Genomic DNA, 21,340 nt, shown 5'->3' with positions numbered 1-21,340 from the left:
TGAGTCTTTGTTCCAGGATCTGATCCTCAGCCAGGCGTCATGGTCATCTGGGTGCAGAAGAAACTATAATATACTGAGATCTAAAATACTTTGAATGAATATTGATTGATTGGTTTTATGATGGTTTTTCATCCACATTCATTCAAGGCGAGGCTCCTTTCTCAGTGGGATTCACCTGAATGAATAAATAAAGCTTAAAAATATTAATGATATGATCTGTCATCAGGGGCCGTGTTTTTACCATTTAAGGTTCACATACAGGTGGAATCGGATGGGCTTCATATTTGGTCTCTTTTTCAACCCTTCAACGTGACAACAAAAACAAAAAAAAAAATCACACCAAACCGAGGGGAATTTTCCCATAGGTTTCAACACGCCCCCCGATGCTCATTAGAGAGAATGAAGCTTTAAGACTCGGAGACAGCCTGAGGGAAGGACAAGGGGCTTCAGACGGAGTTGTGAGTTCTGGTTTATTGTCATTCAGGAATGTCAGTGAACAGAGTCGACGTCAAAGCTGCCAGAAGGCCACAAACTAACAAAGTGTTTAAACAGCTCTGCAGCAAAACTGCCTCTTCTTCTCTGAGAGAGTCTTTGGTTCGTCTGAAGGTGTTAAAGAATAAAAAGGTTGTCTTCATTCACCAAATGATGTGGAACATAAAAAGACTAACTGTTCCAACAGGCTTCTTTAGTCTGTCAACACGTTTGGGAACCAAAGAGTCCACCAGCATCACAACACGATAATAACATTTCTGAGCCTGGTGTGAGCCTGTAAATATTTTCCATGCTTTACAAAGTTAGAAAGCTCCTGACAGATGAGACATTAAATCAGTGGAGTCATTGTTGGTTCGTCTTTCTGCAGGAACTCGTTTCCAGACGGACTGTTTGCTGCAGAGCTGAGCGGTGTCTGCCTGCCATCATCGGGGCAAAGCACCTGAGCCACACACTTAATCTCTTCCTCATGAATCATTGGTTTTTTTTTTAGCTTCTTAACATCCGTCACAAGAAACAGCAATGAATAAAACTACAGTCCAAGTGAAACTACAAAAACACAAACTTGTTCATAAATATACAGATATTGTCTAATACAGTGTGCGTCATATACACAGTGAGTTTGTCCAAACGGAGCAAACTTTGACCTAAACATCAGGAGAAAAAAAGAACATGGTGGAAAATTAAACCCTCAAACTGTTCATGATCATCTGCAGCTCAAAGCCAACACTGAGGTCAAAGGTCAATCATCCAGCATCTAAGGAATAACTTCACTTCCATCACTCGTTGGGTTCAAGTGCTATTTTGAAAAACAAAACATGAGCATTGATGGTTAAGAGCCAGAGAAACAGAAGCTGATGTGACCTAAGGCCCCACCCCCTGCACTGCCAAAGCCCCTCCCCCATCAAGTTCAGTTCATGGACGGACTTAAAATGACAGAACATCTCCCATCCAAGTTCACAGCTTGTCTGGACTATCACAACAACTAACACAGACGCAGCTTGTCCAATCAGAGCATCGTCAACAGAAACATCACTAATTGCTTCTCCATGCAAAAATATTTCCTTTTTTCACATTTGGACCTTTGAAAATGTTGTGTTTTGTTGGAGCAGCTGCTCTTTGTAACATTACTCAAAACGACTGATTGTGAATATTACACCATATACAGCGGATCTGACAGGACCTGAGATGGGTGCCGGTCCACTGTGCTACCTGCAGTAGATCCAGCTCCAGGATGGTGTGTACAGTGTGAAGTGTTCCTGAAGTCTGTGAACAGAATCTACTGCAGGTAGAAAACGGACTGTAGACCAGAACCCACCTCAGACCCAGACCTGGACCCGATCCATTGTGGGTCTTCTATGGCACTTTGAGTCATTCATCCTTCACTGTAACACATTAGATAAAAAAACAAAACAAATAAACAGCATTTCTCTCCTGCTGCTTTCACGTTTGTTGGCTTAAAAAAACAAAAAAAAAAAACACACACTGAAGTAAACACTGATCAAATGAGCTGCACTGTGCTGAGAATAACAAAGACCTGTTTGGAATTTCTATACGATAAGAAAACAAAAACTAAATGAAGAAGACTGACTCACTTTGTCTAAGACAACAAATAAAAACACACTGCACGTCTGACGCAGACACAGGAATACACAGGACGCCTTCAGTATCCCAGGTCCAGCTGGATTTTGTGCTCAAAGATGGCGATTAGCAGCATGATGCAGAAGCCCAGCAAGATGCCGGCGTTCTGCAGCAGGAAGAAGCCCCAGTGGCTGAAGCCGTGGTCCCCGGCGTCATTGTGCAACATCTCAGGCACCTGGCGGGACAAAGAGGACACACAACAGTGAGACGAGTGTTACCACCACTGCACATTTCAATTTAATGAATTGTAAATAATTTGACTTTATTGAGTGTGGTTGTGGCAGTCCAGACAGACTCAGGGACAACTAGTCCACTGAGGAGTGAGCTGTACGTGACAGCTCAGCTGTTTGTGGTGCAGAGACCAAGAGTGTGTGTGAAGGGACCATCTGGTCCTGAAGGCTGCAGCTCTCAGCTCAGAGTCCTGTCAGGTCCACAGAACAGATGCTGCCGACTGGACCACCACAAACACACAGTTCAATCCCCACAACTCATCAGAGTCTCCAGACATCAGACATGAGCTGGACTTCATTAAGTGTTTTTACTAATTATTCGTATTTACCAACTATTATGCTAATCATTTGAATTTCCCCCTGAAAGAAAAATACAAACATGAAATAAAATCAGGAAACAAGGATGCAAGTAAGGATGGACATAAGGAAGTGAGGTGAGGTGGTAAGGAGCTACAGAAGGAAGTCAATGCTTCTTTAATACAGTTCACCCGGTTCAGTCCAGCTTTAGTGGTGTGTGTGTTTGAGTGCGACTCACCATGTCCACCAGGGCCACGTACATGAAGAGGCCGGCTGTGAGAGCGAATATCCACATGGAGATGTTTTCTGCATAATGTCCGATCAGGATGCCGGTCACCATGCCGAGGTACGCCATCATGGCTGACAGCACGTTATACAGGATGGCCTGGCGCACCGTCATGCCCGCCTTCAGCAGCACCGCAAAGTCGCCTGGGAGAAATCCTACACTGTCACATCCACAGGCAGCTCAACGTGAAGAAACACTGTGCTGACAGATTTGTCCAAATGAACCTCTGACAGACTCAGATTGGATCACTACTCTTACCCAACTCGTGAGGCAGCTCGTGGCAGAACACAGCCACGGATGTACTGAGGCCACTGGACAGACCCTCGGTGAACGCGGCTCCTGGAAAAACACGACACAATAAATGGAATCTGTTGATAAAACATTTCTTTACACATCTCTGAAATAACCCAAAGCAAACACTGAAACACTGCAACTCCTCTAATGACCAACAGTGAGTCTTTCCTCTGCTTCCATTTGTTACAGTCAGGGAGGACCTGTTTGTTTTTGTTTCTGTGGCATTTGCATTGTGCTGGGGGTTGGCTGTTGGTGATCTAAGACACCATTTCTAAACTAACATCCGCTGGTGTTACACAGTTGTTGCTGCATGGGGCGGAGGGAAGTAGCTGCTGGGTCACTTCCTGTGCTGATGTGATAACGTTTCCTGGGAGGAAACTGCTCCTCGTCCACATCTAATGAGGACCAGCGACACCAACCTCCATCCCTGTCAGTCACACCCACTCACCGATGGCCAGGCCGTCGCTGAAGTTGTGCAGCCCGTCCCCCATGATGACCATCCAGGCGAGCGTGGCCACGCCGGCCTGCTGGAAGTGCTGCTCGGAGTAGGAGTGGGAGTGGCTGTGTGGGTGGTGGTTCTGGGAGTGGTGGTGATGCAGGATGTGGTGGTAGTCATGGTGGTGGTGGTGCATGCTGTCAGCCTGGCCCACTGTGTCGTGGAAGTGGGAGTGGCATTTGTTCTCGCAGTCCTCTGCGGTGTAGGCGGTGGCGCCTGAGGCTCGGCTGTAGCCCTGCGGCGAGACCACGGACACGTGCGGCGCCAGCATCACCTGCTCCTCCTCTGCCACGCCGCCGCCATGCAGACTGCTGGAGTGGTCGCCAAACACACCGGCACCGTTCGTCTCCACTTCTACAGAAAGACAAAATGAGCATCACATTAATCTGCACAGGTAAGATTTGTTGTGTTGCTGTTGATGGTGACTTTGTGCTTTACCTTCAGCCGGCTTCAGGTCGGTCTCCTCCAGCGCAGGTTGCTTCTCTGGATCTGTTTTGTCATTCTGATCCCATTTCTTCTGGACCTGTTTGAACGCAACAACATCCTGTTTAGTTTTAATTAACAAAGATGGTCAATGGTAGTTTTTTCATACATGATTGTTATATTAGTGAGACTTTTTCTTCATTTGTCAGTCTGTAGTAAAAAAAACCAACAGCATACAACATAATTACTGTGATTTAAACAGATTTTTTTTCTCGAGGGATTGGAATAATTTTTATGAGCCTTTACCAAAAATAAATGCAGCTCCTGTAATTTGGAACAATGCTGACTACGTTTTGATCAATTGTGCAGTTCTATTTTATTTCGTAAAAACCTAAAATATTTTCTTGGTGATTATTTATTCCTGCCTGTATATTAAACCACCTGATGAATCCCTGACCTTTTGTTTCTTGTCCTTGTACATTTTTCCCAGTGTCAGGAAGTGTTCGATGAGAAACATGAAGTAAACGCCGCTCAGAGCTGTCAAGCCTTTCCACACAGCGTCCAGGTTCTCGCCTTCCTCGTCGTGGTGTTGATGTCCATCCATGTTCATCCCAGAATCCTCATGGTGGTGATGGTGGCCACCCTGAGACTGAAGCAGCAGCAAATACATGGACGATAAGACTGATGGAACAATGTCAGATAAACAGAGTTCCCTTCAAAGTGTTTAAAACACCTCAAAACTGAAAATCCCTCAACCGGCGGCGTCTGACTCACATGAGGGATGAGGTGGAGGAAGGCGTCGCCGCTCAGTGTGCCGACAGCCAGCGCCACCAGGAAGCTGAGGAGGAACTTGAAGAAGACTCTGTTCATCAGCGGGATGAGGACGACGCCGAGGAGTGAGAGCAGGCTGATGATGGTGATGGACACGAAGCCGCCGATCCACGCTGCAACACACACACTTCTTTAAATTCACCGCACTGTCACAAACACCAACATCATGTGACTCCAGTCCAAAGACAAAGTAAAAGAAAAAAGGCTGATTACTGATCTAACTGTTTATGACGTCACCTGTTGCGATGTTCCTGCCACTTTCTCCGCCCATGCGCTCGCTGCGGTCGTGGTCGGAGTGGTTGTGGTCACCATGGTGGCTGTGACCATGTTTATGATTTTTATGGTCTGAAAACATAAGATTGTATTAATCCAGATTCATCCCATCCCCAAGCTGTCATCCTCGCCCAGTAACCCCCACTGTCTGTTTTCCGTTTTAGTTTTGTGTTTTATTGGCCTCAGGTTTTCTTACTGGAGTGCTGTGTGGTGCCACAACAGCTCATTCTTAATGGAAAATTCATATTAATCAAAAAATTTTAAGAAATAAAAGAATCAGCAAAGAAATGACATTGAACCTTCAGACCTCACCTCTCTCTCCATTTCTATTGGTGTCTGCATGCAGGATGCATGCTTTGAAGTCAATCTGGTTGAGGAGGGCGGGGCAGAGGAGGGTGAAGTCTGCGAGGGTCACGCCCACGTCCTCAGACATCCCATGAGAGGAGAGGAGGCTGGAGGCATTCAGGCACTGCAGAGTAAAAACACAGAAAGTCAACATTCAGCTGCTCCTTCAGGAATAGTAAAGGCATCATGAAAACTCATCTGAGCTCTGAATAAGAAAAAACGATGGCTTCTTCGTCTGCTGGTTGATCTGATGTCTCCCCTGATGCCCATTAGATAGAGCCTTCAAAAAGTGTCATAAAAGTGCATCCAGAATCAGCTCAACCTCAGCTAATTATTTATGTAAAAACTACAATAGGCAAAGAAAAGTTCCTCTCATGTGTTTGGGTCGTTTCTGTTTTTATCTGATCAGGAGTTCTGCTCAGTAACGATGAAAAATCAGCTCTTTATTCTGTCAACACAATAAAATCAGAAACATTCAGGACTGATCCAGATGTGAACTAACTTGGGGGCAGATAAAGATACATTTCAAACACCTGAGTGAGATAATGTCGTACCTCTACACTGTTCAGGCTGCGGTTTGTGTGATCGTGGTCGTGGTCGTGGTCGTGATCGTGGTCGTCCCCCCAGCTAACTGCAGCTGCTTGAGTCTGGCTCTCTGTGACCTCTCGTGTGGAGGTTGCACTGGTGTGTTCCTCTCTTGGAAGGCTGGGCTGGGCCTCTTGTCTCATTTGAGCATCCTCTGGTTTCACCGCCAGCTGAGCGTTGTACACCGGCGTCGTCCCGACCTGAGCAGCCTTACTCTTCTTGTCATACAGGTTGTGATGACTCTCCGGATTATCAATTTTTTTCCCCAGCACGCCATCTTGATTATCTGCATTCTTTGAAAACTTCCTGGACTGCGTGGGTTCAGAGTCAACGTGTTTGTGGTGGTGTGTATTGATGTTGTCATGGAGGTGGTGGTGGTGATGGTGGTGGTGGTCGTTGTCGTCATGGTGATGGTGGTGATGGTGGTGGCCAGGTTGTTCGTGATGCTGCACCATCACAGTTCTGATGCGATCCAGTCCAACACTCTGTAGGAGTTGCTTCAGCCCGGCCAGAGAGATGGTGCCGTTCTCGCCGTATCTGAAGATGTTAATGCAACATCACAGTGAATGTCCAACTACAACACCCAACACGTTTAAATTATCATGATCATAGCGGCTTTTCGTATAAATTCTGAGTGAATGAAACACTAGAAGATGTCTGGAGCTCACCTGTTGAACAGAGCCTCCAGGTGTTGTCTCTGGCTCTGCTGTGCCTTCTGTGCATCGACCACAGCCGACAGGAAATGCAAATGACTGCTCGTCTCCTTGGTGGACGGGCTGCAGCCCGAAGTGTCCGAAAAGACGTCGCCAGACAAACCCATGATGAGGAAACCCATCAGGGTCAGAAGGGCTCGATTTCTGTCCTCATTCATCATCTCTGTCAGGAAGACAGATGACATCAAATCAGCCAGCAGAAAGTGAATGAATTCAAGCTTCTTTTTTTTATTCAAGTGAATTTATATTTGTGGATGAATGTTTTATTTGAGAGCACAATAATATTCTTTGGTGGATTTTTTTTCTTGATTTTTTAGAAAGGATTATTTATTTTTGTATTTTTTCCTTTTACAGTGGTTTAACTATTGAAATTTCATATTTCTTATACATATTATATATTATACATATACACACATATATATATTTTTCTATTATATAAAAAAAAGGGGGAAGGTGTTGAGGCTTCTGTCAGATCGACTGTTACTCACACAAAACACATAACGTGATGACGTTACCTGAGGTTTCTACTCAGAATTAATCATCATTGAGTTTTACTGGTTCCTTGTATTTCTTTGGATGTTGGTCATCTGAATTTCACAGGAGATGCATCAACTTCACATGGAGCAGAAACTGATCCGGTCACAGCAATAGAACTGTGAGAAAAGTACGTGTGACGTTCACAGCTGTTTGGTCACAGCTATGATTAGAGCTGAGACAGAGCTGAAGCCTGATTGTGACAGGAGTCATGACTGCTCACTCCAAATAAACTTAGTCACCTCACATAAACACAAAAAACCTCTGAGCGTCTGTCATGTTTTATCCAAAAACACTCCACTTCCTGCGATCTGAATCCTGTTTTGTTTCCACTTCTCTGAATAAACATTTTCTGATGAGGTGATTAAGTTGTAGATGTCACTTGTGCTCTTTAGAAGCTGTTTGGCAGCTTTTTTCAGACCTGTTAAACCTCTCACATCAGCTGTTTGGTAGTTTATTTAGACACTCAGCTCCAGAGTGAAGGGAAGTGAAACCGACAGTTGACTGAGGTCAGAGGGGATTTTGTGTAATCTTATGGACGTGATTTCAATTATTTTTCTGGGAAATGTGGAAGCATTATCTGACAGAAGAGTAAGAGTACCAATAGTTTTGAGTGTGACTTTATATATGAGCAAAAAAAAAACAAAACAGCACAACAGCTCAAGAAAGATGGACATCTGTCATTTACAATTCACTGATTAAAATTACTGACAAATCCACATTTATAAATGATGAAAGGAATAAAAGTTAGTCATCAAAAATACCACCGGTGGTTTTTTATGTTCAGTTTCAGCTGCTTCACTTATAAATATTATTACACAGATATATACTACCTCATTAACGTTGCAGGGAATTGAAATGCTTTGATGAAGATAAAATAGATAACTGATGGAGGTAGAAGCATCAGCAGAGAACCCCATCTGACGGAGGTCTGACTGTAACTCCGCTCATTTCATGATGATTGTTCCGGATTGTTGGATTTTTGGGGGCTTTTCGGAGATAATCCCCCGTTTTGTTTCTACATTGGACAGATGACACTATAACCGCCGCTCCTTTTGTTGGCAGGAGGCGGACGGAGGTGTCAGATGAGCAAAAAGATGCTAATTTCGCCCTTTTCTCTGCGGAGTTCTGTCGTATTGAGGCCAGATTAGCACAGCCAGCTCGGCTTCGGTGGCCTTTTTGAAAACGTGCTGTGATAACTCGGGATAAGTTCGCTCCTCCGCCCGCTCGCCTTGTTTAAGTGCGTTAGCCGCGTTAGCTGCTAGCCCTGCTTGCCGCGGACGTTTCGTTAAACTCGCCGGCAGTCGGCATCATCCGGGCGGACTCGGCCTCAGCCCAAGCCCAGACTTCGGCCTTGGCCTCCCGCGGCGGTATCGCGCCATAAACCCATAAAAACGGGCCGGTCCGGCGGAGGGAGCGGCCACGCGTGGCAGCCGGATCCCGGACGCGGAGGTAAACAGAGACACGTTGCGGCTCTGCGCTCCGCACCAGCCCGGTGCCGTGTGCACAAACCCGGCCAACCCGGAAACCGAAGACAGCCGACACTCGCCGCCGCCGTGCGGAGCGGCAGGGCGCACATTCACCGACGGGAGCCTCAAAAACGGCCGGGCCACTTACGGGAAAGCTTGCTTGCTGTGTTCGAGCCTCTGCGGTAGGTTCACGGCCGCCTCTCCCCGGGACCGTTCGGTGTCCGTCCGGTAAAGAAGCGTGATGGATGCTGTGTGTGCCGCCTTCAAGGACTGTCGGAAACCTGACACACTCCGGAAAAGGAGCAGACCAAACTGGGGGCTGGTGCTGCACACACACACAGACAGACACACACACACACACACACACAAATATACATAAACTACTTAAACAGAGACACAAACACACACATCCAAATATACATAAACAACACTCACTCATTTATACATGTGAGCCAAAAACAGCAGAAGAATGAAACTGCTCCTGTGCTGAATATGGATTTATCTGATGAAAACAGAGGCCCTCTGATCTGATCTTCGTCTTGTAAATCATGTTTACCGTCTTTAATAATGTACTGAATGTTGAAAGGAGCCTAACATCAGATTGATGATCATAAAAGAGATTCCAGTAGAAGTTAAAGTTTCTCATCAAATATACTAAGACTATAATTCATGAAAATAAATGGATTAATATTTGGCATTAATACACTTATTTTCCATCATGTTCAGCTGCTTCATTTACGTATGTTCTTAGACTGATATTGTCAGTGTGTATGTACAGGAGGTTTCTGTGAGGACAACATGTGACTGGGCTTTGGTAGCGTGTTGTTCCCATTGGTGTCCAGGTTTGTGTCTGATCGCTGAGAGGAATTAGGGGAAGGGGATTAGGGAGAAAAAAGATGTGGGAACTCTCTGCAGTAGCTTTTGTGCCACACAGTTAAGGACTCCCTGGGCTGGACTGTTGAAATTAATCATTTTATTCCTTGAATGATTGACTCAACGAAATGGCTCTCTTGTCTTGTTCTCTGTTTTCTAAACATGGCAGCTGCTCTGTGAATCATCCAGCAGTGTGTGAAAAAGTTTCTTCCTCTGCAGGTTCAGACGTGACAAAAACATTTCTTGTCCTGTTCTGTGATAACTGTGAAGGTGTTTGAGCTGCTGTGTTGGCTGTCAAACTTTCCAGACGCATTGGAGATAAAGTCACACCACCCACCAAACAGCTGTGACCAACACACCTACCTACTCAACAAATAGTGCCAAAGAGTCTTTTGGATTTGGAACAGGAACGCACAACAAACAAACACTCAGTCATTTGATCCTGATTCTTAAATCCATCCCATTGTTTGAGTAGTAGGTAATATTTCTTTGTGTTTAGGGTGGAGCTCTCTGTTGACCACAGTGTTACCTAATAAAGAATAAATACACAAATTAAGCATAACATGACAACAGCAACAAGAACCAAGCTGTGATGTGTCAGATCATCTCCAACACTGTCTGTCTGAGGGGTGTTACCGGTCTGCAGGGAAGAGGATCTACCAGTAGGGGTCCAAAGAAGGAGAACCACTGGACCACAGGGTCAGGGGTCAAGGGTCACAGCTGGTTCTAAGCGTCGGTTCTGATACAAAGCTGTCAGAACACACAGAGATCATAGTTTCCTGTGTCAGGGTGTCCACCACCGAAACCTCCTACAGTGGACACAGTAGAATCAGAACTGGACCAGGGACCAAAGTGTTGATGGAAATAGCTTCAAAGAGAGACCTTAAGACAAGATGACCTATTGGCTGGATCTTGTCACAAAGGAGTCAGCTTGACTCAAAATGGATCTGTAGAATATAAAATAAAACGTCTGACTGAGAGTTGTTGGTATCAGCAGCACCTGAGTGCTCTCAGCTACACTAGATTTAGTTCTCCATATCTTAAACATTAGAACCTATGAGCTGCTCTCTCATTTCCTGAGGCTCACTGCCTTCAAACTCAGATCTGTGCGTGCTCCGCTCAGTGTGTTAAGCTTCATTTCACACAGTTGGGACACACACACCCAAAAGCCTCCAGCACAACAATAATATTGTTTTTGTGGGCTGGGTGAGAGCCGCTCACTGCTTTGTTTGAACATTGGGGGGACCGATGAGAAGCTTTCGGTGGGAGGGATGAGGGAGGGAGGCCTCCAACAGGCTCTGAACCTGATCCAAGAGCAGCTTTGACAACATTTTGTTGTTTTTTTTAACACCACATGTGGATTTAAAGGATCACACCCTAACCCCCCCTCCTTCCTGCTCTGTTTCCCTCTAAATGAACATCATGCATTGAGACCATAAACCTACCAGGAGAACATTTACTGGCATTTTTCAATTGACTTCAATATAATTCAATACAAAACTCTAACCCGAGCCACCATAGGTGTGTTTATTTAAGTCGTCTGACGGTGTCTCATTGAAGTCCAGGTTCTGGTTCTTACTTTAAGAGTCCACAAGGAGGCGACCCTTCACAGCAAACCAGCCCGTCTCAGCCTGGACCATCAGAGCTGGTTCACTCCATCTGACCACCACAACAAAAAAGCATGCATACAAAATGTAAACTGGAAAAATCATTTTATCACCATTGAACGTGCTGTGATATGTTATTGATGAAGATGGCTGTGCTGTTTTTAACAGTAATTATTAACTGGCGTCAGAGGAGGACGCCGGTCACTTCACACTGGAGACTTAAAATCACCTGATAAATTATTTATGAGGACTATCGGGAGACGGACGTGACCTCGATCGACACACGGAGATCCGATCAGGTGTGACCTCAGAGCGCATGCGCGGCGCAGATGACCTAGGTGAGTGGAGATGAGCCCGGAAGCTGTGGCTTCACACACAGAGGAGTGAAGAGCTGTAATTATTAAAAACAACAATATACAACCTATGCCCGAAAATATCAAGAGAACACACAAACACCACAAACCCCAGAGTTAGCCCATTTGTACAAGCTAACAGGTAGCTTAGCTAAATGGTTTAACGTTAGCACTTAGCCTTGGAGTTGCTAACTAGCCTAGCGGTAAAGACTCCGAGTGTCGGTGTATTTATTGTGTTTTACTACGAAGTTCAAAGTGACATTCACATTGTGAGTAATAGAGCAGTTCTGCTCATCGCATCTTTAGTAATTGTTGGTTAGGCTGAAGACCGAATGAACAGCTGACTCTCCGCCGGGCCTGAGCTGTCCGGTTATCCGTCGGAGCGTCTCTGTCTGCGGTGAGATCAACGACAAAAGGCCTTTCCCCCTCAAATTTAAGTTCATAGAAGAAGGTGCTGGACAGTTTGTAGATTGAAGTGTCATTAATTATGCTTTCATTATCATCATTTGAAAATGATACAGATCCCATAATTTGTGTACATTTGACAAACTTGCTACTTCTAAAGGGGAAAGAGACTTTGGTGATCCTGATCTCTGGAGGATGAAGCTAACTCCAGGTCTGAAAAGTCAAAGCACAGCAGATGGTGCGATCTCTGTAATGACCACCAGGGGGCCGGAAGAAGTCAGACTGTACTGAAGTCTATGGGAAAATGTCCCTCCTCCTCCCTGATGAGTTTCTGGTCTCAGTCTGAAATACAACATGATATTCATGTAGAGGGAAAGGGGAGGAGTTAGGGGGCGTGGCTACCGTGTGACGACCCTCCAGGACGTAGCTACGTCGGCCGGTCGGTGGTGTTTTTGGAAATTCAGCTTCTTTTGCTTCGATAAACCTGTGACGATTATTTAATGTTATAAATGATAAAGCAAGAGATGACGTTCTCATCATTTTTGCCAAACTGGTTCGTTCTGACAGATAATGAACCACTTACTATTACATACAGGTTATTGCAGCCAAACTCATTATTTCACAGGAAGAGAGTTCTTCAGTGTGTCTGAGAGTTTCATCAACTTTCTTTTTAAGGCCTTTAAAATGATGATTGTGATGACATTTTTGTGAAAGGATGTGATGAAACTATTTTGTGATGCAGTCTTATTTGAACACTTTGCTCTCTGTTGGGGGAACTGCAAACATTCAGGTGTTTCTGTTTAATGTGATGCTTGTTGCTTTGTGTTTCACTGAACTCTTCAGCACGGCATGTTCGTGACTTCCACTGTGATCAACAGGACAAAGTGGATGTCTACTGACCAACCATGGGTGTGGTTGCGGTGGCGTCATTGTTTCCTACTCTGCTCACTGAGACATAAAGGCTAAAACCCCACGCTCTGCCAGGTTGGTTCATTCACAGTGATATTATCCATTGTGTAATTTGTGCGAACAAGACAACAGATCAACTGGGGATCCTCCATTAGGGTGGAACAGTGAAAATAAAAAGCTTATGGGACGGAGATTTTCCTAAGCAGATTCAAAAGAAATCCACCTTCTGTTATTGACTTCCACTATCTCCAACTCAGCAGGCATCAGCTCTGAGGATAAAAACTCCATCTCATTTGCCTGGCTTTTTATGGGACGTGGTTGTTCCTGATGGTAGTAACCTCAACCAAGTCTGAGCAGGTTAAAAACAAAACTGCTGGCAGAGACACGACCCTCTCCTCCTGCTCAACAAAACTAATCACTGAACAAACACACTGAGGAATTAAAGTGATTCTGATTCCATGTTCATTTAGACATATCTATGATTGACCAACCCACAGCTAATCACAAAGCCCCCCAGACTGTTCAGGTTAGTCTGCTGCATGTTACTCATTACTGTTCACACACTGATGGGGTTTGTTCAGACTTTCATTAAACATGTGAGAGACAGCCTCATAGCTTTTAGTGAAAATTGTCTGCCCACACGCGATGGAACTTTTTTTTTTTTTTCTTTCTTGCTGTGTCAAAGAAATACTCTGAATATGTAAACAAGTCTGACATTCAGACAGTTATTCAACTCAGTGATTCAGAAGCATGTGGTGAAATACAGTGGCATGGCAGGAGATCTGTCCATTTCCTCTGTTCCTCTGTTTTTATGCCCAGACTCCACTCGAGCAGCTTTGACTGGACCTCTTTTAGGTCGAAGTAACATCCACATGAATGAAGGACCCAGGATTTCCCAGCAGGACATTTTTTTTTAAAGCATCACACTGTCTCCACCAGCTGATCTTCTTCCCATAATGCATTCTGGTCCATGCCTTTTCCCAGGTAAGTGGTGCACACACTCGAGCCATCCAGTGATGGAAAACAAATCCTGATCCGTCAAACAGAGTGTTCTAAAAGCCTTCTGTCAAAACCTTCTTCGGCAGTTTGAGCTACAGTTGCTCTTCTGTTGGGTCAGACCATCACTGAGCCTTGACCCTTGACCCTGCTGATCGGACCATCCCACAGAGCTGCAGTGTTGGAGATGATCTGTCTCTGTTATTTACACATCACAGTTTGTTTCTCACCAGAGTTGCTCTCATCGCCACACTGAACGGTTTTTCTTCCTCGGGGACATTAAACGCCATCACATGTACATGGGACATATCCAAACTGTAACTGGATCAGGGGTATTTTTACAAACTTAAAAAGGTTTCCTTACCTTTAAGATGACAGGTCTTTGACCTCATGCTGCTGCGGTTCTGTCTATCACTGTGGCTGATGGAGAAAGCTTTTTCATTTGTTGGTAGCACTGGGCGATCGATGCTCTGACAGCTCTGTGGTAAATTCATCTTCATTATCTGTGCATGCTTTGACAAGAGCCCCACAGCCCACGGGCCCCTGGTTATTCTGCATCTACACGTTGGAAATGAACTTTTGATGAGTGCCAGTCAGACATTTAAACATCACTCATTTCCTTGCTGCGTCGTCATCGTGTTTTCTCAATTTGACTGAAGTGACGATGAAATCATGAATGTCTTCTATCTGCAGGAGTAAGTGAAGAGTTTATGAAGCCAGGCTGACCTGACTTGACTTTCAAAGTCATTCAGCATCTCACTTGGCTCTGTTTAATGTGTGTCTCTTCTCTGACATACAAACAGAGGCCACGGCTGTGCAGCGGCGTCCTTGAGCAGCTGATATGTGGTGACACAGCAGCTGTCAATATCGTTTAGTCTGATGATGACGGCCGAGATGAAGAGATTCCCATCAACCTCCTTGTCACCATCAGAAGCTGAGATACCCAAACTGACAGCATGATGACAGTCAGCTGTCCAGTGTTTTGTTAATGTAGCTTTATTTAATCAGAGCATGTCTCTGTCCAGGATTTAGTCTGTCTTAAAGCCTTTTTCCACAGTGGACACGTAATGTGAGCCGTGATAGTGTCTGTAATATCAAAATATCAAATGTAGGTTACATGGAAATATCACTTGCTAACTAACCTATTTTTTCTGTGAAATAAATGTATAAAAAGGTCAAAATTGAACCTGCCAGGAATCTGTCTGTTAAAACAAAAGGCCTAATCTAAACTCAATCAGTATGAACTTCTTTACATCGTGGAGTTTTCCACTGAGGTTGGGGCACAGAGGAAAGGACATTATTTGATTGCAGCCCTGAACAGATCTTAATTTTGGAGCCACAAAAACACAAACAGACCCACTGATTTATGAGTGAGGAGAAAATTAATGAAATGTGGAGAGAAGTACGACAAATAAAGTTCCTCTGATCTGAAGTAAACTTTCAATGATGAGAAATGGTCCCTTAACGGACTGAAGGAATATAAATAATGGAGGAATGGAAAGACAATAGTACTTCTAGACCCCCACAAAGGGAGCGAATAACGACTTCACAGGTTTTATTCGTACATGATGCAGGTAGACATTTATATATTGTACTTAATTGTTGATGGTTTAATAACATAAACTGGGTCAGCTGTGGATCACTTAGGAGCCAGGAGATATTAGGAGGTTTTGAAAAGTGCTATACAGATGAACTTTGAATCATGGGTTAGGTTTGCTGATGTTCCATGAGTTTAACACACAACAGCAGAAGTTCTCAGCTGGACTGACTGTGTGGCCCGTCTGTTTTGAACTGTACTTGGACTGTAAACTATATGGCTGGAGGTCTAACAGCATGCATTTCAAGGCTGTTGATGGAAAGCAGATCGAGTCCTGCATCTCGCTTGAAAACTGTGTATTTACTCATATTCCATTTGAAACACTGAGTCCATTTTTATTCTAATTCACTAAACTTTATTTATCCCAGAGGGCCAATTAGAGACAGTTGTGTTGTATATTTTCATGAATCCTTATCACTGAGCTGCAGCACTCTGAGCCTCTGACGCAGCACTCCAACCGTGTTATTACCAGGCTGTATCTATTTCTCTGATCCATGATTACTACGTGGGCGACTCGTTTCTTATAGGTTGAGACTGAATTGACTTCATAACATGTTTGGGGGTGTGTGTCTGTCTGTGTGGGGAGGGCAAATCAATACCAGTTGCTTTGGTAAGCTTGCTTTCTGATCCGTGGCTCAGCTAAATCGATTGTCACCAGGAGGAGGATTGGGAGTAACTGGTGGGAGGAAAGGAGGTGTGTATGGGGGGGGGGGGCAACACAAAACAACAGCTGAGAGGAGAGCTCCATCAATAACGCTCATGCTGTATTGAAGGATGAAATATGTAGGTCTCAAGCGGCTCCACTTCATTATCGGACCAACCTCCTGATTGAACAGAAAAAACCTGAATGATGATGAACACCCGCAGAGACCTGGGGGGCAGATGGGAATCAAGTCTGCTCAGGATCTGTGGGTTTGAAGATAAACAGCAGAGATGGACAGAAAAATCCTTGACCGCAAATGTCGCAGTGAGAAGATGAGCAACACAAACGAACCTTTGGCCTCCAATGAATGAACTGGAATATTAAAGTTCAGTCTGTGATGTTTTACAGCTCCTCTCTCAGACCTCTCTCTGGAGCTCTAGGAACAACAGGCCAGTCAACCAATCAGAGGAGAGGATCTCATCCCCTCCTGTGATTGGCCCACTTTTTTCTGAGCGATTTTCCCCAAAACAGCAGCTCGCAAACATCGTTGGCGCCACCTACAATGTGCTGTCAGCATCACAATCAGGCACTGAATCCCATTTATTAAACATTCAAAGGTGCGCTGGGTAATTCAAATGAAACATTCAGCATCAGATGGCTTCTGTGATCCATCAGGAGCTGACAGTTATCAGTCTGTGTCACAGAAGCATTTGATTTGTTCATCACATCCTGTAATGGGACAGCAGGATAAAATCAAAGGTAAAGTCACATTTGATCCTCCAGTGCTGAACGTTCTAGGTGACTCATCTCGATTTCGTTTTTTGAAATGAGATTCATCAGCTATTGTGATCAGGACAGGTTGTATGGAAATGGAAATGTGGCCTCTTTTCAATGGATTTACGCTCTCAGCTTTCAATTAGCTTGGCGACTCGGCAGCAGATGGAGGAAAAAGTCATTTCCTTTTCAAGCTCTGATGTGGATAAAAAGAGAACGAGGTCGGGGGGGAACAAACCCAACCTGTCACTGAATTATCTGAAGATCCTGAGGCAGACTTGGCTCGGTCCGATGCTCTGATGGAGGAAGAAGTGACGTCAGATCTCCACAGCTTCAGTGGTTTGGCTGCTTCATTGTATTTAGGACCTTTTCACTTTTGACAACACAAACTGCAAAGCAACATTGACAACAAGTCACAGAAACTTGTTGTTTTAAGGCCTTTTGAGTTTGTTACAGTTCATTGAACATCATTGTACTCGGTCTCACTGTCTAGCTCTCATTGCCAATGTGCAGTGAATCTCGATCTTGGGATAGATTGAGGACGGGAACTCGGCCTGATTTGAAGAGGCTTCAGAAATTGGATAGGCACTGTGAGGAGATTTGGCTCCTAAACCGGTTCACCGTTTTATCAACATATGATAAACTGATTTGACTGGTTTGTTATCAAACCAGTCAAATCATGTGGCACTGGAGAAATTGTTTTGTCACAGTCCTGTGTTTTTGCTATGTCTGCCAAATTTTCCCTTCGCTCCTGTCGTCCTGACTAGCAACAGAAGCTGAGGATGAGGTCACGGTGACCTGGTGACAGACGGCCCGAGGGCTCGTTCTGTTACAGTCTCTTGTCTAACCAGATCAACCTGACTCTGGTGTTGGCGAGATCAGAAGTGGGGTTAGCCTCGCTTAGCATGACGCGTGCCTGGCTTGGTGCTAAGCTAACCAGCCTAGCAGCTAATGTCTAATGTGCTGAAGATCAACACAAACACTAGTTTGTGTGTCCAAACCGGCTGCCAAGAGAATGGAAACAGCTTGTTTTGTGAAGGATTGTTCCTCCATGACAAGACAAACAGACAGCAGTGGATTACAGTGTGTCGTCCTGTAATTTGTCCTTGTGAAGGAACTTGATCCTGTAAGGGTTGTGGGTTCGATTCCCTGTGTAGCTGCTGTAACTGGACACCAGAGCCTGCAGCGCTGTCCTCTATCTATTGAGCTGCAGTGGAGGAGAGTAACTGTAGAGTTATCTCCCTCTGCGGGGGGAGGGCTGCAGAGGTTATTTTACATAATTAATGACTGCAATAACACTTTAATAAGCTGACCCCGTCCTCCCCTGAAAGACACTATAAAGAGACGATAAACTGAGTATATTCATAGAACGTCAGTCGTGAAAGTGTCTGACACATCATCAGTCAGTTTTTATGTGGCAGCTGAAAATGAGACATCAGACAAAATGATTGTGAATTATGAGGAGAAACAGACCTTTGTTCTTATGTCCTTCACGTTTTCTTTCCATTTTTCAGTTTTTACTTCATGACCGAGCGTCGTCCGACGATGAACCAATAGTTCAACGAGTAGGAATTCTTATAGGTGAAACTTGGCTCATCTGGTGTTGGGGGGGGCAGATGCTCTTACTGTATGTGGTAAGAATTTTAAATGAGATTTCTTTAGTTAAGAGAGAAATTTAAACTATCATAAAACAATGTAATAGAACTTCAAACGAGAAGCGCAAATAGGGGCGTAAATAAAGAGCTTCACCTGTCACTCAAAGAAGGCACGTCCTCAGGCCCCCGCTAAATGTGAACAGGTGAGTTATATAACGTCGTGGCTGAGCTGGATCATGGGACGGCCCATAGACTGAAGATAAATGAAGTACTGAATCTTGACCCTTCACGACTCCACTGAAGGCTTCAAACAGCAGATCACAAACTGATGGGAGACGTCTACTGTGCAAATCAAATTTCTCTCTCGTCTTGGCTTCAGGGAAACATTTGAACATCTGAGTGGTTAAAGAGTCTCCTTCTAAATGAATGACCTCGCAGGTGACCCCTGTGTCCTCAGAGGGTCTTTCAGCTGGATCACTTGTGTCCAGGGGGACCTCAGATGGAGGACTCTCAGATTAAATGGCTCGTTAAGACTTTTTTTCCAGCACTTGAAGGGATGTACGGTGATTAGAGAAGGGTTACCCCCCTCATCCCTCCCACAAGCCCTGCAGGATGGTTTGGATTATCCATCTCCACTCCAGAGTGTGTCGCCAGCTCCTGGTTGAGGAGCTCCTGCTACAGATGGTGGAGGAAATTAGAGTCTGCACGCTACGGTCATGATCAGAGCTAAAACCCTTGAAACACAACGTTCCCCCCCAGGTGGAGGTTTCTGATCGTCAGGGAGAATCCTGCTTTTTATTCAGCTCCCTCTGCAGCTTCCTGCACAGTAGTCCACATCTAATTCCTGACTTTCCTGGTATTATAGATATCAGTGTCTTGGGCTCATGAATTATCGTTGGAGACGTGCCCTCAGTGACGCCGCTGCGAGACGACAGACTCCCCATGTCTGCAAATCCACAACAAACACACTGAGCCAATTAGAGATAACTATCATAGAACTTAATCAAATTAGTATTGTTGATTCGCCATCCCTCTCATTCCATTTAGGCCCTGCAATCCACAGGACACCCCTCCCCCATCCCATTTACACTCCATTACAGACGGCCCTCCAACAAAGACTGTGTCCTTATGTTTAGGTGTTCCGGCCTGAAGAACGTTAACTTAAAACTACGACCTAACGGCAGATGTGTCCCGGTGCACACCTCCTTCAGATTCACTGCGCTGCCTGCACACTGTATTCTCTGCAGTAATCCACCAGCCGGCCTGATGCCAACTTCTTATTTAGTATTATTGTGCAAACAATTAGAAAATCTGTTCACTATTGTTGACAAGTTGGTGGATATGTAAGAGGCCCAGTCAGGACCAGGTGAGCTGTAATTCTCTTGTGGGGTTGAGACATATGGTGGGAGGAATAATCTGCCGGTGGCTGCCGGACAACCAAAGCTGATGAAGCTTAGCGAGAAATTAAGACAAAACCTCCTCAGCTGATCACGGACTGCTGTCGAGTGTGAAGAACAAACCAGAGTTCAGAGGGAGCTTATTTACACAGACACAAAATAAATAAACTCTGCTTTATAATGTGCAGCTGTGTGTAAAACAAGATTTTATGTGTGTGTGTAAAACCATGAACATCTTTAGAGGCACTTCCCCTCTTTTAAATAAAGGAACAGATCGGCGTCCATGAGATGGATCAGCCTTCCTCTGTGCCTCAGAAGGTCCCTGACCGGATATGTGATCGGTGGCATGGCTGAGTGGGAGGAAGTCTCTCTCAGACAACAGAAGGACAGCAGCAGGCCCCAGTTATCTGGTCTGGGCCTGACTCGTGTGCTGAGCCGGATACAATTTTTAACCTCTTCAGCAAGTCACAGTGTTTACTGCAGCCCACAACCAGAGGACAAATCTTTTAAATGTGAACATCTTTCTGTTTCTTCCGGTTCGTCTCATTAACAGAGGTCAGGACCACCTCAGGTTTCTGTTTGGCACCGCCGGCCGATCGCTCAGGTCTTTGGCTCGGTGACAGACTGAAGTGAAATAAATCAGGGAAGATTTCTTTCTTCTCTGGTCTCTCCTTCCCACCTTCTGTAAGGTCTGCCACCGTCCAGGAAACAAATCGTTGGCGTTTCGAGTGATTTAGAGCAGGCGTGCTGCTCTTTGCCGTCTGGCAGGCGGTGATAGCGCCCAGGAGAGCTGTTAGAGCCACCGGCGTGGAGCCAACCATGTCCAACAGCACCACTGAGGACTCCACGCCGCCGCCGCCACCACCCTCACTGCTGCCGAATGGGAGGCAAAATCTTTTTTCTGAGTGCGATGGAGAGACGACAAACCGCCAGCAGCTGGATGAAAGGTGGAGCCCAAAATGGAGCTCCGAGCCAATCTGAGCACTGTAAATATTAACCCAGTCAATGAGTCATGTTGGGTCCTGTTTAAACAACCAGCTCAGCCATGAACCTGCTCTGGTCTGTATTTCTAAAGGAACCTTCACGAAAACAATCGAAGAGAGAGTTTTTATATCCAAATGAGAGTGATCGGATTAAATATGCTGTTGTTATATTTCATGTAGGAGGACGTTTGGAGCTTCGCACAGGAAAAGTGGACTTTACTTGTTTCTGCCATTCTTAGTAAACGTGCTGTTTCTTTCTTTACTGTGAGTCTGACGGTGTTGTGTTGTGTTGTGTTGTTTTG

At 45.0% G+C, this 21,340-nt stretch overlaps 2 protein-coding genes across 5 annotated transcripts in view; one reads left to right on the top strand and one right to left on the bottom strand.

Moving 5' to 3' along the window:
- Positions 1 to 453: 453 nt before the first annotated feature.
- slc39a6 (solute carrier family 39 member 6) lies at positions 454 to 9,174 on the bottom strand. Of its 4 annotated transcripts, XM_029525683.1 has the most exons (13): positions 8,271 to 8,875; positions 7,419 to 7,556; positions 6,859 to 7,066; positions 6,160 to 6,727; positions 5,573 to 5,729; positions 5,225 to 5,332; positions 4,931 to 5,100; positions 4,614 to 4,805; positions 4,172 to 4,256; positions 3,686 to 4,087; positions 3,202 to 3,282; positions 2,896 to 3,086; positions 2,153 to 2,305 (listed from the first exon to the last, which is right to left on the bottom strand). In XM_029525683.1, exons 3-13 carry the CDS (start codon positions 7,062 to 7,064, stop codon positions 2,153 to 2,155), a joined length of 2,313 nt encoding a protein of 770 aa, XP_029381543.1. In that variant the 5' UTR covers positions 7,065 to 7,066; positions 7,419 to 7,556; positions 8,271 to 8,875. The 4 variants fall into 4 exon arrangements, with proteins under 4 accessions (XP_029381545.1, XP_029381543.1, XP_029381544.1 ...); XM_029525685.1 differs by lacking the exons at positions 7,419 to 7,556; positions 8,271 to 8,875 and adding an exon at positions 9,055 to 9,174 and having other exon boundaries at positions 454 to 2,305; XM_029525684.1 differs by lacking the exon at positions 7,419 to 7,556.
- Positions 9,175 to 9,735: 561 nt separating this feature from the next.
- Positions 9,736 to 21,340, top strand: part of tmeff1a (transmembrane protein with EGF-like and two follistatin-like domains 1a) — a 41,797-nt gene continuing 30,192 nt past the window's right edge. The window contains exons 1-4 of the mRNA XM_029525123.1: positions 9,736 to 11,473; positions 11,555 to 11,724; positions 12,988 to 13,128; positions 13,873 to 14,037. Of these exons, the coding sequence (XP_029380983.1) occupies positions 14,010 to 14,037 (28 nt within the window). The 5' untranslated portion in view covers positions 9,736 to 11,473; positions 11,555 to 11,724; positions 12,988 to 13,128; positions 13,873 to 14,009. The remainder of the gene's footprint in view (positions 11,474 to 11,554; positions 11,725 to 12,987; positions 13,129 to 13,872; positions 14,038 to 21,340) is intronic.

This window comes from Echeneis naucrates, chromosome 17 (genome assembly GCF_900963305.1).
Source record: "Echeneis naucrates chromosome 17, fEcheNa1.1, whole genome shotgun sequence".
NCBI classification, from domain to species: Eukaryota; Metazoa; Chordata; class Actinopteri; order Carangiformes; family Echeneidae; genus Echeneis; species Echeneis naucrates.
The sequence above is the reverse complement of the archived record's forward strand: the minus strand, read 5'-3'. Positions and strand labels throughout refer to the sequence as shown.

Bases quoted from the DNA above. Each gene is read 5' to 3' on its own strand.
- slc39a6 (XM_029525685.1), bottom strand. From the start codon at position 7,064: ATGATGAATGAGGACAGAAATCGAGCCCTTCTGACCCTGATGGGTTTC. The intron at 5,333-5,572 runs GTGAGGTCTGAA...TTATGTTTTCAG, and splicing joins CAATAGAAATGGAGAGAGAG to ACCATAAAAATCATAAACAT. The intron at 4,088-4,171 runs GTAAAGCACAAA...GTCTTTCTGTAG, and splicing joins CGACCTGAAGCCGGCTGAAG to AAGTGGAGACGAACGGTGCC.